The sequence below is a fragment of the Lepisosteus oculatus genome, chromosome 6 (assembly GCF_040954835.1).
Source record: "Lepisosteus oculatus isolate fLepOcu1 chromosome 6, fLepOcu1.hap2, whole genome shotgun sequence".
Classification (NCBI taxonomy): domain Eukaryota; kingdom Metazoa; phylum Chordata; class Actinopteri; order Semionotiformes; family Lepisosteidae; genus Lepisosteus; species Lepisosteus oculatus.
The window spans coordinates 24,299,677-24,313,722 of record NC_090701.1 but is presented as its reverse complement, the minus strand read 5'-3'; the positions used below and the strand labels follow the sequence as shown (position 1 = coordinate 24,313,722).

The following is a 14,046-nucleotide window of genomic DNA, read 5'->3' as shown; positions in this document are numbered from 1 at the left end:
GTTGTTTCCATGTAGGTATAAATGACATTTTGTATTACCAGCATGCTTTCCATCTCCCACAAGGTCAGGCAACTTGGCAACAAACTGAATTACAGACTAAATTTGTGCTTTTCTCATGAATCTCACCAGCACCAGGTAAAGTTGAACAACTACAACTATTAATCTCAACACAATGAGGACATGGTGTGCAAAAGAAGGCTTCAGCTTTCTCAGCTATTGGAAACCTTTCAGTGGCCACTGCCAACTGTACAGATGAAAGGGACTACACCTAAATCATATGAGCACCAATAGTCATAGCCCTTGGATGCAAAAAGAAATCCAGAAACATTCAACTGAAGTGGAAAGGAAATAAAACATTAAAACTCCAAAGAAAAAAGTTACATGGGGAGCAAAGAACAAGGGAGAAACAGAGAGAAAACAAAGCACCATAATTAACTGCTTATACCTAAATACTGGGAGTATTACAAAATTAATTACATGAGTTAGAAGTCGCCATGTTACCAGGCAGTTATGATGTTTCTGTGATTCCTAATAACATGGCTGGTTGAAAATGATGGAGATGAATGTGATATTAGTTTAGATTCACTCTGTTTTGGAAACCAAGGAAAGATAGAAGGGAAGGTAGTGGAATATTCACACAGTCTAAAGACATACTTGTAGGTCAATCGGTTTCTGTAAAATTGGTCCTGGTTTGAGTGTGTAGCATTATACTGTATATCCAACCATTCATCCATTTACTAATCCACTTATCCAGTACAGGGTTGCAGGGGGAAGAAAAAACATACAGATTTACCTGAGTGCTTCTTCATTCAAAGGGTTGTGGAGTGTGGGACAAGCTACCCAGCTACAGTATGTTGTTCAGCTCTGGCTTGTTTCAAGAAACAGCTAGATGAGATCCTCAATTAACTACAAACTACCAAACGGGTTAGATGAGCCAAATGGCCTCCTCTTGGTTGTACTCTTATGTTCTTTCTCACTGCCTGGAAATTGCAACAGTCCTGGTCTATAGATTGTAGCCCATCCCTGGCACTGTATGGAATGGGAATTTTCTGATACATTATCACGAGCCATTTATTCTTTACAGCAGGTAACTATTTTATTTAGCATTTTTGTCTTCTACGCCGGACAACATTTGACAGTTTGGATGTTCCAGTGAAATAAATATACAAGGCATTTTGTTTCAAGTGAGGAGATGCAACAGACTCCACACTGAAAAATTGAAAAAATGTTTCAGCCGTGCAACTTAGGTGTGCCAGTGTTTGTCTGCATCTTTACAGACATCTGTAACTTTGTAAACCTCTATAGAGCCACAGATGAAAGTATTGGAATCCTTATTTATTTATTTTTAGAGACAGGTATTTACTTATTTTGACTTATTTTTTATTTCTTATTTGCCAATGTAGGGCAATGTAGTATTCAGTTAATACTTAGAAGGAAATTGTAGAATCAAAATTTACAATCCTTTGTTGGAAATAGTCATATTTCAAGTAGTGCTGCTGCCGATTCTTCTTGAATGAGGAATACAGTAAGTGCTGTGCTATGTTTATCCCAGGTCTTCAAGGAGGAGAAGTACCTGAAGGATGCGGTGGAGTGCGGGGAGGTCATCTGGCAGAGGGGCTTGCTGCGCAAGGGCTATGGTATCTGCCATGGGACTGCAGGCAACGGCTACTCCTTCCTCTCTCTCTACAAGCTGACGCAGGAGAAGAAGTACCTGTACCGAGCCTGCAAGGTGGGCCGTTGCAGGAGCAGTGTTAGATCTGCAGGATCTTCAGGTTCTTTGAAAAGACCTGCAGGAGTGATTGAATGGAGTTGGGTGTCAATGGGTGACAATCCTGTACAGGTGTGAGAGAGGCTGTACTGCAGTTGTGCACATGGGGAGATATCCCCGAAATCAGGTTTAAGGTAATAGTGAGGCTGTGCTTCGACTTTTGAGGGAATCTGGTAATATTAATTAACTTGCATAGTTGTTCTAAGTTTCAAATCATTCCTGAAATGTGCTATGTAACTTTTAACATTGCCACAGTATTTACAGTATTTATTTTAAAATAATCTTCCTGCCCTTCTTGGGAGAATATTAACTATTATTAACTAAAAGTGAAGAAAGAAAGTGTGCAGGGCTTTTCCACTTGCTGATTTTTTCATAACTACAACAAAACTAACATAATTACTTGAAACTTTAAAGCAGAAATAAAGGCCTCTGTAATCCCTGATATTTATGTGCACTCCTTAAACTTCTACTGTATGTTTATGTATCATAACCTATATCCATATATAATATAGTATATATTTATTGTGTATATTATTACACTTTCAATTACCAACGTAACTTTTCCATCACAGAACACTGATGTTGCCTCATCAGAACACTGAATTTGAGAATCAAAGCTTGTAAATTCTGACTGGTCTGCAGGTTAAAGTTTTGATTTTATCAAGGGTAAATTATGCTCCTAATCCCAGATGGCATTTTAGCAACTCACTTCTGATGTACGTCCATATATTGTATCTCAATCTTCAACACAAGTGCTAATGCTGTTTCCTCTTTTGGGAAGGTACTACAAATTAGCTGCAGTATTTAGTATTAGCATAGTTGGAATACCTGCACATGGAGTTTCAGAGTGTTGCACACGTTTTATCGACAAAATAAGCAACAGGACCACCTAGTAAAGTGAACAAACAGAAATGCTATGAGTAGCAATTGTTGAAAGTAGTGGAAGAGTTTCCCTTACTGGTATGGTTGTATTTTTTTCCAGTTTGCAGAGTGGTGTTTAGACTATGGAACACATGGATGCCGTATCCCAGACAGACCTTACTCTCTGTTTGAAGGTAATATCTTGCTTTTTTATTTACATACAGGAAGCAGTGTGAGAAGCAATTATCTGAAATTGTCATATTATTTTCCCAAACCCAATTTATTTAATCAATTTAATTGCCTCATACCATTATTGCAGCATTTCAAAGCTGTCTGGCCTCAATCTGAAGATTACAGTTTGTGTGACATTTTCGTCCATGTAGCTTTCTCTGTAATTTAAGCTTGTAATTTAAATATTTGTAAAAATCAATATTTTTATATTTGACATTCTGAAGTAAAAAAACTACAATAACTGAGCATTTGCACAGACGTAGAGCTTGCATTAGTAACTACACTGGCAAACCAGGATCAAATAGGGTGAATGGGCTTGATGGACTTGATGGAAAGCAATAGGAAGGAGAGAAACAAAAAACCATCATGTGTTAATGCAGATTAGTATTTAATATTTTTTTTACATTTCCAGATGAAGCAATGCTTTTACATATACAGTGGGTATAGAAAGTCACCACTCCCTTTCAAAATGCTCACCTTCTGTTGGCCTAAAGCCCAAAAAGAAGAAGAAATCAGTCTTTTTCCAGTTTTATTTACAAATTGTACAGTAGCTTGCAACATCCAAGTGAAAAAAGAAAGCAAAATTTCTGAAAAAAATAAATAAAGTAGAATAACTGGGTTGGATAAAAACACATCCCTGAGGTAATATTTGGTGGAAGCACCTTTTGCTTGAATTACAGCCTTGAGTTGGTTTGGATACATCTCTACCAACTTTGCACACCTAGAGGGAGGAATATTTGCCCATTCCTCCTTACAGAATTGTTCAAACTCAGTCCAACTGCGTGGTGATCGTTGATTGTCCTTCCTGTCCTTCAGCCACTGTACGGTTGCTTTGGCAGTGTGCTTTGGCTCATTGTCATGTTAAAAGGTGAACCATCTTCCCATTTTCAACTCCCCTGGTCGAGGGCTGCAGATTTTCTACAAGAAGTTGCCTGTATTTTGCACCATCCATACTTCCCTTCTATCCTGACAAGTGTCCCAGTCCCAGTTGAAGAGAAACACCCCCACAACAGGATGCTGCCACCACCGTGCTTTACTATAGGAATGGTGTTCTATGGATAGTAAGATGTATTGGGTTTTCGCCAGACATACTGTTTTGCATTCCGGCCAGAAAGTTTGATCACATCTGACCATAGCACCTTTTGCCACTTGGCCACAGAATCCTTAAGGTGCTTTTTAGCAAAACACAAAATAAAAAAAGCCACATCAAGTGTTGTTTATTTTTTTTTCTTGCCACCCTCCCATAGAGGCCAGATTTGTAGAGTTCTTGTGATATTGTTATCATATGCACACAATGACCAGTCTCTACCATAAAGGCCTGTAGGTCCTTCAGAGTTGCCATTGGCCTCTTGGTAGCCTCTCTGATCAGTCTCCTTCTTGGTTGGTCATCCAGTTTGGAGGGACGGCTTGATCTAGGCAAGGTCTGGGTGGTGCCATATGCCTTCCACTTCGTAATGATGGCCTGTAATGACTGTGCTCCACGGGATACTAAAAGCCTTTGAAATCTTTTTATATCCGTCTCCTGACTTGTGCCTTTCCACAACTTTATCTTGAGTTCTTTTGAAAGCACCTCCCCACCCATAGTGGATTCTTTGCTTTAAAAGGCACTTCCAAGCAGTGGAATCCTCTAAAAACAGCTGCTTTTAATAATAATAATAATTGCTTACATTTATATAGCGCTTTTCTGGAGACCCCACTCAAAGCGCTTTACAGGCAATGGGGACTCCCCTCCACCACCACCAATGTGCAGCATCCACCTGGATGATGCGACGGCAACCATAGTGCGCCAGAACGCTCACCACACATCAGCGATCAGTGGGGAGGAGAGCAGAGTAATTAAGCCAATTTATAGAGGGGGATTGTTAGGAAGCCATGATTGATAAAGGCCGATGGGAAATTTGGCCAGGACGCCGGGGTACACCCCTACTCTTTTTGAGAAACGCCCTGGGATTTTTAATGACCACAGAGAGTCAGGACCTCGGTTTTACATCTCATCCTGAACTAATCAAAATCACTACAATTGATCACAGGTGGGAGCCAGTTAGTTGTTGTGTAATCTGTAAAGTGATTGGTTATAGCTGAGCAAGTTTACAAATGCAATTGTAAGGGGGGTGTTCACTTATTCAAATAAGATATTTTACTGTTGTAATATTAATTTTCAGAATGTTTTAGAATTTTATTTTCACTTGGCTAATGTGGGTTACTGTGGGTAAATAAAAATGGAACAAGCCTAATTTATTTGTTTTTATTTTCAGAGTGTCATACAACAAAAGGGGGTGGTGACTTTCTATACCCACTGTATCTAACACGAATGTTTATTTTCTGATAATTAAGTAATATTTGGATATTTACCTATCTTGTTAAAGTGTGGTACTGTACTTGAAAGGGATAAATTGTTAGCTGATGATGAGACAAATACCTTCTTTATAGGATGTTGAATTCTTCTGGAAAGCCTCTGACTTAAGTCTTGTTCAATTTTTAGCCTTGACTTTGGAACCATAGTTTTTTAAATTGGTACAAATACATAGATGAGCCATTTTAATTTCATCTTTGATCAGATTGTTGCATTTGAGGCTCAGGTTTGCAATGTTGTGACTTTCTTTTGATGAGCTTTGAAACGTTGAACATAGTCATGTGAAAAAGAAAGCACACCCTCTTTCAGTTCTATGGTTTAATATATCAGGACATAATAAAAAATCATCTGGTCCTTACCAGGTCCTAAAATTAGGTAAATCTAACCTCAGGTGTCGAACAACACATAAGAGATTCCACTATATCATTATTTATTTAACAAAAAATAAGCCAACATGCAGAAGCCATGTGTGAAAAACTAAGTACACCCCATGATTGATTCAGTAGCTTGTAGCTCGTTTTCTGTATGAGTTCATCAGCCTCTCACACTGTTTTGGAGAAATTTTGGCCCACTCTTCTTCACAACATTGCTTCGGTTAATTGATATTTGAGGACATTCGTTTATGCACAGCTCTCTTAAGGTCCCACCACAGTATCTCAATGGGGTCTGGACTTTGATTTGACTATTCCTTGATTCTTTTCTTTTTCAGCCATTCGGTAGTAGATTTGCTGGCGTTTTTGGGATCATTGTCCTGTTGCATGACCCAGTTTCGGCCAAGCTTTACCTGTCAGATAGATGGCCTCACATTTGTCTCTAGAATACTTTGGTATAAAAAAGAGTTTGTGGTCAACTCGATGACTGCAAGGTGCCCAGGTCCTGTGACTGCAAAACAAGTCCAAATCATCACCCCTCCACCACCGTGCTTGACGGTTGGTTTGAGGTGCTTGTGGTGATACGCTGTGTTTGGTTTTTGCCAATTATGGCGTTGTGCATAATGACCAACCATCTCCACTTTGGTCTCGTCTGTCCAAAGGACATCGATCCAGAAATCTTGTGGTTTGTTCAGATGCAACCTTGCACACCTAAGCCGTGCCGCCATGTTCTTTTTGGAGAGATGGGGCTTTCTCCTGGCTACCCTTCCATGGAAGCCATACTTGCTCAGTCTTTTTCTGATTGTACTGTCACGAACTTTAATATTTAACATGGTAACCGAGGCCTGTAGAACCCTAGATGTAGCTCTTGGGTTCTTTGCGATTTCTTTGAGCATTATACGGTCTGACCTGCTGGGATGCCCACTCCTGGGAAGATTGGCAACTGTGTTGAATGTTCTCCATTTGGAGATGGTGGTAACACACACCTGAATGCCAAGACCACCAAACTGCCAAAAGTTCTGCTTTTATAGAGGTGGTCACATTTCCTGATGATCAACCAATCAAGTGCATTTGATTAGCAGCACCTGGCTGCTAATTACCTTCTTTATTCCTATGGAAGCAGTAAGGGTGTACTTATTTTTTCCCACATGGTTTCTGCATTTTGGCTTACTTTTCGTTGAATAAATAATGACATAGTGAAATCTGTTATGTGTTGTCTGTTATCTGAGTATAGATTTGTCTAATTATAGAAGATGGTGAGGACCAGACCATTGTTATTTATGCCCTGATATGTAAAACCATTGCATTGAAAGAGGGTGTACTTTCTTTTTCACATGAAACATTCGTACCCTTTAACATCTCTCCTGATTAGCAGGAGAGCAGTTTGTTTAAAACAGAAGCTAATGAGTACATATCTCTTTTCCAGGCTTGACTGCTGTAATGTAGCCCTTGCTGGTGTATCACAACTTGTTCTTAACAGGCTACCGCATGGTCCAAACACAGCTGTTCAGATTCGAACTCAAATTAAAATGTATGACCGTACACCATCTGTTTTAGCTTCCTTCCAATGACTCTGTGTTGACTACAGAAAAAAGTACTGCTGCTCATCATTGAGGGCTTGAATGCTCTGGCACCTGACTACATTAGTGGACTCTGATCTCCTTTAAAGGTTTTTTGTGTTCTTTATACTCGTGCTTTCTTTCAGTTTCCAAAAGTGGAACGCAACATCTTAAGAGACCATGGAATGATTATCCGGCTTGCAAGTCACTCTGTACATTTGAATTGTTTTAAAAGTGATTTAACACACTAGCTTTTAATTGTTACATTTTTGTTCAATTAAAAATGAACAAAAATGTAACAATTTTGTTTTGTACATATTTGTTTCTAATGTCTTTGCTATTTGTTTTATTCTAATGTACAGTACTTTGAGATGTGTCATGAAAGGCCCTATATAATTATTGAAGAGGAAGACTACATTTAACTTTGTATTTGGGCAAGAGATTGATTTAACATGCAGTTCCCCATCTACAGTACAGTACTTACTGTATGTACTGTACCAAGCAGACAAAATGGCAATGCGCTATCTACAGTATTTTCCTTATAACTCAATTTAATACCTTATGAACACTAGTAAATACCACTTCTTGTCTTTTTTGTCCTGTTATAAATTAAACGTATTTAACTTTTGAAAAGAATGTACAAGCTCATTCTCTTGAGGTTGAGAAGAGATCTGAGGATACACACTTATTAGTACCTTGGGGATATTGTTGGAACATAACGGACAAATTATGTAACTAAAATTCTTACCTTTAGTTATACCCTTACTAAAATAAATGGAAGTGGAAGAGGTTTGGTTTTGTCCAGGTTGATAGAGTGCAATAACTTATGCTAACAGAACACTGACACGTCACAAATGTAGAAAGAAGTACACATATTGCAGGAAGAGACTGAAAAGGTTACTTTTATGAAGGAGACTGTGACATCACTACAGTGACAGAAGGAAAGAAAGGGAAAGACTGAAGGAGAGAGAATGACAAGAGGTGATGATGGAGACAAGAATACAGTGAAAGGGAGAGAGATTGGGGGGATGAAAAGGACAGAAATGTGTTGCATTTGGAATAAAACAGTAAACCAAATTTTTAACTGTTAACATTATACAAAGAAATGTGCAATCATTTAAACAACATTTAGATTCTGAATTGACTCATCTGTGAAAAAGCAGAAAACATTATTAAAATCTGCTTTTGATTTCATATGTGCAGTACAACTTCCTCATTCTAAATTTCCCAATTCTTTCTGAATCAGTTACATAGGAAACAAGCTTTTGCTGTAAGCTCTTGTGGAGTTTTCAGGTATGACTGGTGTAAGTTTCTTTTGAATGGCTGAGAGACCTTCATACTGACAGCCACTAAAGGCCCTACTCCCAGACTGGGGTAGCCCACTTCTGAAAGCCTCTTCAGAAGAGCAAAGGAGTAGCAATAGGCGGTGAAATTCAGACAGAATTCTCACCGCCTATGGAGAAGGCTTGCCCCTTGTGGAACAGAAGTTTTAATATGAGACATGACAGCAGGCTGTGTAGGTAGAAGCTTGCAAAACTGTTAACCCCACAGTAGTAATGTCTAATTTTAGTGAAAAAATTATTGAACTAGAGTTGAAATACAAGGTTTATATTTGAGGGTATATTGGGATATTTTAGAAGGTTTTGTTTTTAAAGCGTTTCTTTTGAGTGTTGTGGAATGCAGTAGTTATGATTTGGTATTGTATTATCATCTGAGTTCTGGGGCAGGGCTACTGTCAGTGCCTGGTCTATACTCGGTCCTGCTGGGAGTTCTGAAATAAATTTGAAAAATTTAGTTTTTAGAAGAATAAAATCTGATTACAATTGTTGTGTGCAAAACTTTTTACATAACCAGAGAGTTTACATTTAGTATTGAGAGATTCAAACTATGTTAGAAGCATGTACTGTGGGTGCAATGCCCTTAATTAAACCTCTTCAGGCTGGTGAAAAGGAGAATTATCTAAATAATGCACTAGTAGGAACATCTATTTCTCTCCTTCTCTCTTTCAAGCACAGTGTGGTTCAGTTTTGAATGTAGCTGACATTGGAGTGTATGTATTAAATTTAGAAGACATCATGGTGCAGTAACATTCCTCTTTGGATGATCAGTATTGCAGAAAATTTAAACATTAGACACAAATCTAATTTAAATTTAACTTGAAAAAAATCTTAAAATGCTTATATTATTAGAATTAAATCTGTTTTAATTTTTTACTCAACCTGGAATTCCTATTGATTAGTCTAGAATGTGCTAAAAACATCGGACTTTGATAGGGTGGGATAAAAAGGTTATCTTAATTCATGCCATATAAATAGTTATTTGTAGTCACATGCTGCATGTGCTCTGAGTAGATCATTTCTGACCCTGATGTTGTTTTTTGCAGGTATGGCAGGAGCAATTCACTATCTATCTGATGTGTTAATGCCAGAAACATCTCGTTTTCCAGCCTTTGAACTTTAACCCCTGAGGCCAGGGAACTAATTTTTCATTGTAAAGTACGGGCCAGCACAGTGCGTGTTTGCAGCAAAGCTTCCGGACAACTGAGCACCTCAAACACCACCTCCCAAAGCAAAACGCTGTGCTTCTTCTTTTGGATACAAAGGCATGGACACAGAAGACTTCAGTCTTTAACTCAGCTTTCCTAGAGGTCCTTGTAGCTTGGAAATTTAACCTCAGCCACTTGCAAGCATTAAGTATGAATCTTTAGCATATGCATGTTTCTTCCAGCGTTGTCAATGGATATCTTGTTTCTGTTCATTTTGAGTCCCTTTGTATGACACGCTCACCTTGGTCTCTTGGTCTCTGTCGTTCCGTCTTTCTGTGCATGGGGAAAGCAAACTGCGGGCAATAGATCCTGCCAGTGTAAGAACATTGCGGAAAATAACCTTTTTTTTGCAACAATAATGTACAAAATAACTCAAGGTAGTCATTGGTGTTTGTTAGTAGATCTGATGTTGGTTTTCATTTGAGTTTCAGGCACTGAGTAAAAAGTAATGAAATAATTTAACTTTATGGTTGGTTGTTTTCTTTAGGAGCTGGGGGAAAAATTCAAGTTTGACATCTGTAGTGCCACATATAGAGATATACAGATAAATTAGCCTGTTTTTGGTTTTGTAGTCTTCTTGGATATAGTTACACTCTTCACAAAGCTGCCGTAGATGTTTAACATTATTGTTAAAATATGTATACAGTACGTACTGTATATGCACATTGAACAACTGATCTCCATGCTTCCTGAGCTCCTTCACTAAGCTTCATGATCACTTTATGCAAAGTTCTGCATATCATTCAGTCATCTAACGTCCTGGGACAATACCAGGAATGTCAATTATCAATATGATGATTGATTATTTATGAAATAATTATTATTTTAAATTCAAGCTTTATTGTCCCCTAGGAGAAATTTGTTTAATTTAATTAATCGGGTTCCTGAGATTTGCATTAAATTCTCAGTAAAAATAACACAGCGACATCTTTGAGAATAACATTTGAATGTAAGTTCTAAGAATTTATAAGCACTACCATAAGAACGTATTGGTATTCCAGGCCTAAAAACTCAGTTTTTAAAAAAGTCAGTTTTAACAACCTTGAACTGACATTCATCTAATTTTTTTTTCTGTCTTTCAAGAGGAAATTTAAAAGTTGACAAGAGAACATTTTTATTAATATCAGATGATTAAAACTACAGTTTAACAGTCAGAATTTCCTGGTGAGTATATACTGTATGGACAACCAGCAACTCTGTTTTATGAGAATGTTTTGCACAGAGCTGGCCAAAGTCAAACTTCCACCTCCCGCACAGACCTTTATTTGATGACAATGGGCCCACTACACATTCTGTATAAATAAGGTGTGCTGTTAGTGTCTATAGCATTAATGAGCATACTGTAAACAGCTTATTTTTAGATTGTATTTTAAAAAATTAGCTAGTTACCCAGATCTGTTTTGTACCAACCACAGAAACATTTCGGCATGGCCTTGCTCTCTGCCTTTTTATTAACAAAATGATTTTGTGTTGATGAGACTGGATTTAGCTGTCGCATGTTAAAAACTCACTGTTTTTCTGTACCTCTTGCTAAGGGTTTTGTTGGCATGGTGTTCTTGCTCCATGTTGTATTTTGTTGAATCCCTGATCCCCGTGTTCTGGAGTCAGTATGTTTCTCATGTAATGAAGCTATGATGTCTTCCTCACACAGTTTGTCTTGCTTCTTGTTGGTTCTTCGGTGGTATACTGCTGGTATCATTACTGTGCCTATCAGTCTACTAATCTCTGCTAATGTCACAAAGGATATTTTCCTGCTGTGAAAATGTGCTTAGTTGGAGTCAGTGTCTTGTACAGTATGTCTTTGACCAAACAGGCTCTCAAGATAATCCTTAATTGTTCCTACCTTTCTTGTTGTTACCATTCATCCCAGATTAAAAATTGAAAGCACATCTCAACAGTTTAGCTTTAGCTATAACTGCATGCTATCATCTGCATGTTTTGGGATTTTGCATGAAGCAAAAGCACACTTCCAAACATCACACACAAATTCTTTTAAAAGTGCAGTTAATTGTAAAGTAAGCATCACAAATGTGATTAATAATAAGTTTATACGCAAATTATTTAGTAGACATTCATTTTTATTTAAAGATTTACTTGGCAAATATTCACTTCCATTTGTTAGTTTCTCGCAGTACTGTGAAGCATTTTCACAGTGTATTCTGGAAATGCTTGGTTGTCATTTCTACATCTGAAGGGGGTGGTAGGTTTTTTTATAGCTTTGTTACTCAATACTAATGAACAAATGCACAGAGCTTTCTGACTAGATCTATACAGTGTATGTGTTATTGTAATGAGAACTATAAGGCAATTGTGTTTGCTCTTGAGTTATTTTAGGTATGAAGGTATGAAAGATAGTCTGCAGCAGTGATATTAAAATGACTTGCAATAGACAGTAAACATCCCCGGGCTTAGTAATAATGAATACTAGATTTTGGTTAATAAAAATGTCTTACTGTACAAGCCCAGTTAAGACAATGGGAAAGAGGGAGCAAAGTCTCACTCATTTGACAGGAAAGGTGTGATGTATAAATTGGGTAGTGAATGCTACCAAATTAAACGGTAATATCCCTAAACCATGGTTCAGAGCATCAATAGAATTAACTGCATGATTCATCTTTCTGAAAGATAAAGGGTCGACACTTCTGCATACTGTAAAAAAGTATCGCTTCCTGATACAAGAATGATGTGGTTTTAGTGCTCCGTCATTGGAATCATTTAAGCGAGCCATAGCCATGTTTTTTTGCCTATCTTGTTCTACCATCTAGTACCACATCAAAACATCAACCTAGTTTTCAGTTCTGAACACAGTCCGGCCTGTTTACCAGAGATTATGCGTCCATATGAGATCAGCAAATATAAGGCTGATCTCATATCTCATATTATGCGTCCATATGAGATCAGCAAATATAAGGCTTAAAATGTGTGGTAGATAGTTCACAATTTTTCCTTAATCTTTGCAGTATCTTAATTTGAATTGACAGAAAATGTGCTGGACTGTGTGAATAAATAGACTAAGACATCTTGTGAACAGTTGAACCTTTAAAAGAACTATCAGTTATTATTGTGTATTGTGAAATACAAAACAAAACACTCTTGGGAAGTTTGAGTGCAAGATCTTTGTTTACATATATTTTTCATGAAAAGGCTCTTAGTGCATTTACATAATATAGTACATACAGTAAATGTTGCCTTGTAGTTCTTAAACTGTCAAGAAATAAATTTTCTTCAGGTGTACTTTGGGCAAAATGATATCAAATAGAGAATGTTTTAAACAACATTTTGTACTTTGTCGCAAAATATTAAAATGACATCAAAATGTACAGTCAATTCAGAATTGGAATTTCAATGAAGAAAAATGGATTTGACAGCCATTTAACAATGCCAAGAAAAGGGCATGTACTTAATACTTAATATGTTGTAAACCATTACATAATATTGGCAAAAATAGTATTTTAAAAAAATAAAGTAACCAGCTTACTGTCATTAAGATGCCAGTACTGTCAACCAGATGCCTGTCACTAAGTGCCAAATACAGAAATAATCTAGGGAAGAGTTTTCTGTTGTGTATTGTTGCTGTGAGTGTACTGTTTCGTCTTTAACAGAATGACATGTTGTAACACTGTTCAGAGTTTAGGTCTTCAGTGTCAACTGTATGACAAAAATATGTTAAAGTGAGGCTCTGTCACATGCTTTCCTTTCTTGTCACCTGTGCTGTAAACGATAAAAATTAAATGACAAAATTATAATTGCTTTATACAAACCATTTCCAAATAAAATGTAAACCCATTGTAAACCAGTTTTGACATTTTATTTTAGAATGACAGCCAAAAATGATTATATAATATTTAAGGTTTCTCATTTTTGCAGTTGCATTACAAAATATTTTTTCTTCTGTTTGGATATGTTGGAATGAAGGTCTCCCTCTGTTTAGCTGATGTTGGTGGATACAGACTAATGCACAAGTGTGGTTTTGCTCTTTGGCTTTTGGAAACCACCTTTGTTAGAGTTGAACTCTACAAAAAACTATACTGAGTGTCAAAAGAAACAACATTACTGCATCAGATTCATAGTTATTGTCATGTAGGTACTGTATTTGATGATTTACTTGCAACATGAAGTTCAGTAGGTAAATTCATTATCCTATTCAAGATGTAGCAACAGAGCTGACTTTAAAGCAGAACTATACTCATAGAAAATCATAGGCTATTAATGCTCTTCCTTATGAGGATCGACCTATTTCGCAGTCAAAGTCACTCAAGTGTGTCACGGTCAATTAAGCAAAATGACACTGACATCATTTAATCAAAGTACGTGCATAGAGGGACAATTCTGATAGCATAGTGAAACAGTATTCCAAC

At 37.2% G+C, this 14,046-nt stretch overlaps 1 protein-coding gene across 1 annotated transcript in view; it reads left to right on the top strand.

Annotated features, from left to right (window-relative positions):
- lancl2 (LanC lantibiotic synthetase component C-like 2 (bacterial)) overlaps nucleotides 1-13,481 on the top strand; it is a 42,949-nt gene extending 29,468 nt beyond the window's left edge. The window contains exons 8-10 of the mRNA XM_006634297.3: nucleotides 1,553-1,729; nucleotides 2,751-2,823; nucleotides 9,527-13,481. Of these exons, the coding sequence (XP_006634360.2) occupies nucleotides 1,553-1,729; nucleotides 2,751-2,823; nucleotides 9,527-9,603 (327 nt within the window). The 3' untranslated portion in view covers nucleotides 9,604-13,481. The remainder of the gene's footprint in view (nucleotides 1-1,552; nucleotides 1,730-2,750; nucleotides 2,824-9,526) is intronic.
- The last annotated feature ends 565 nt before the right edge of the window (nucleotides 13,482-14,046 follow it).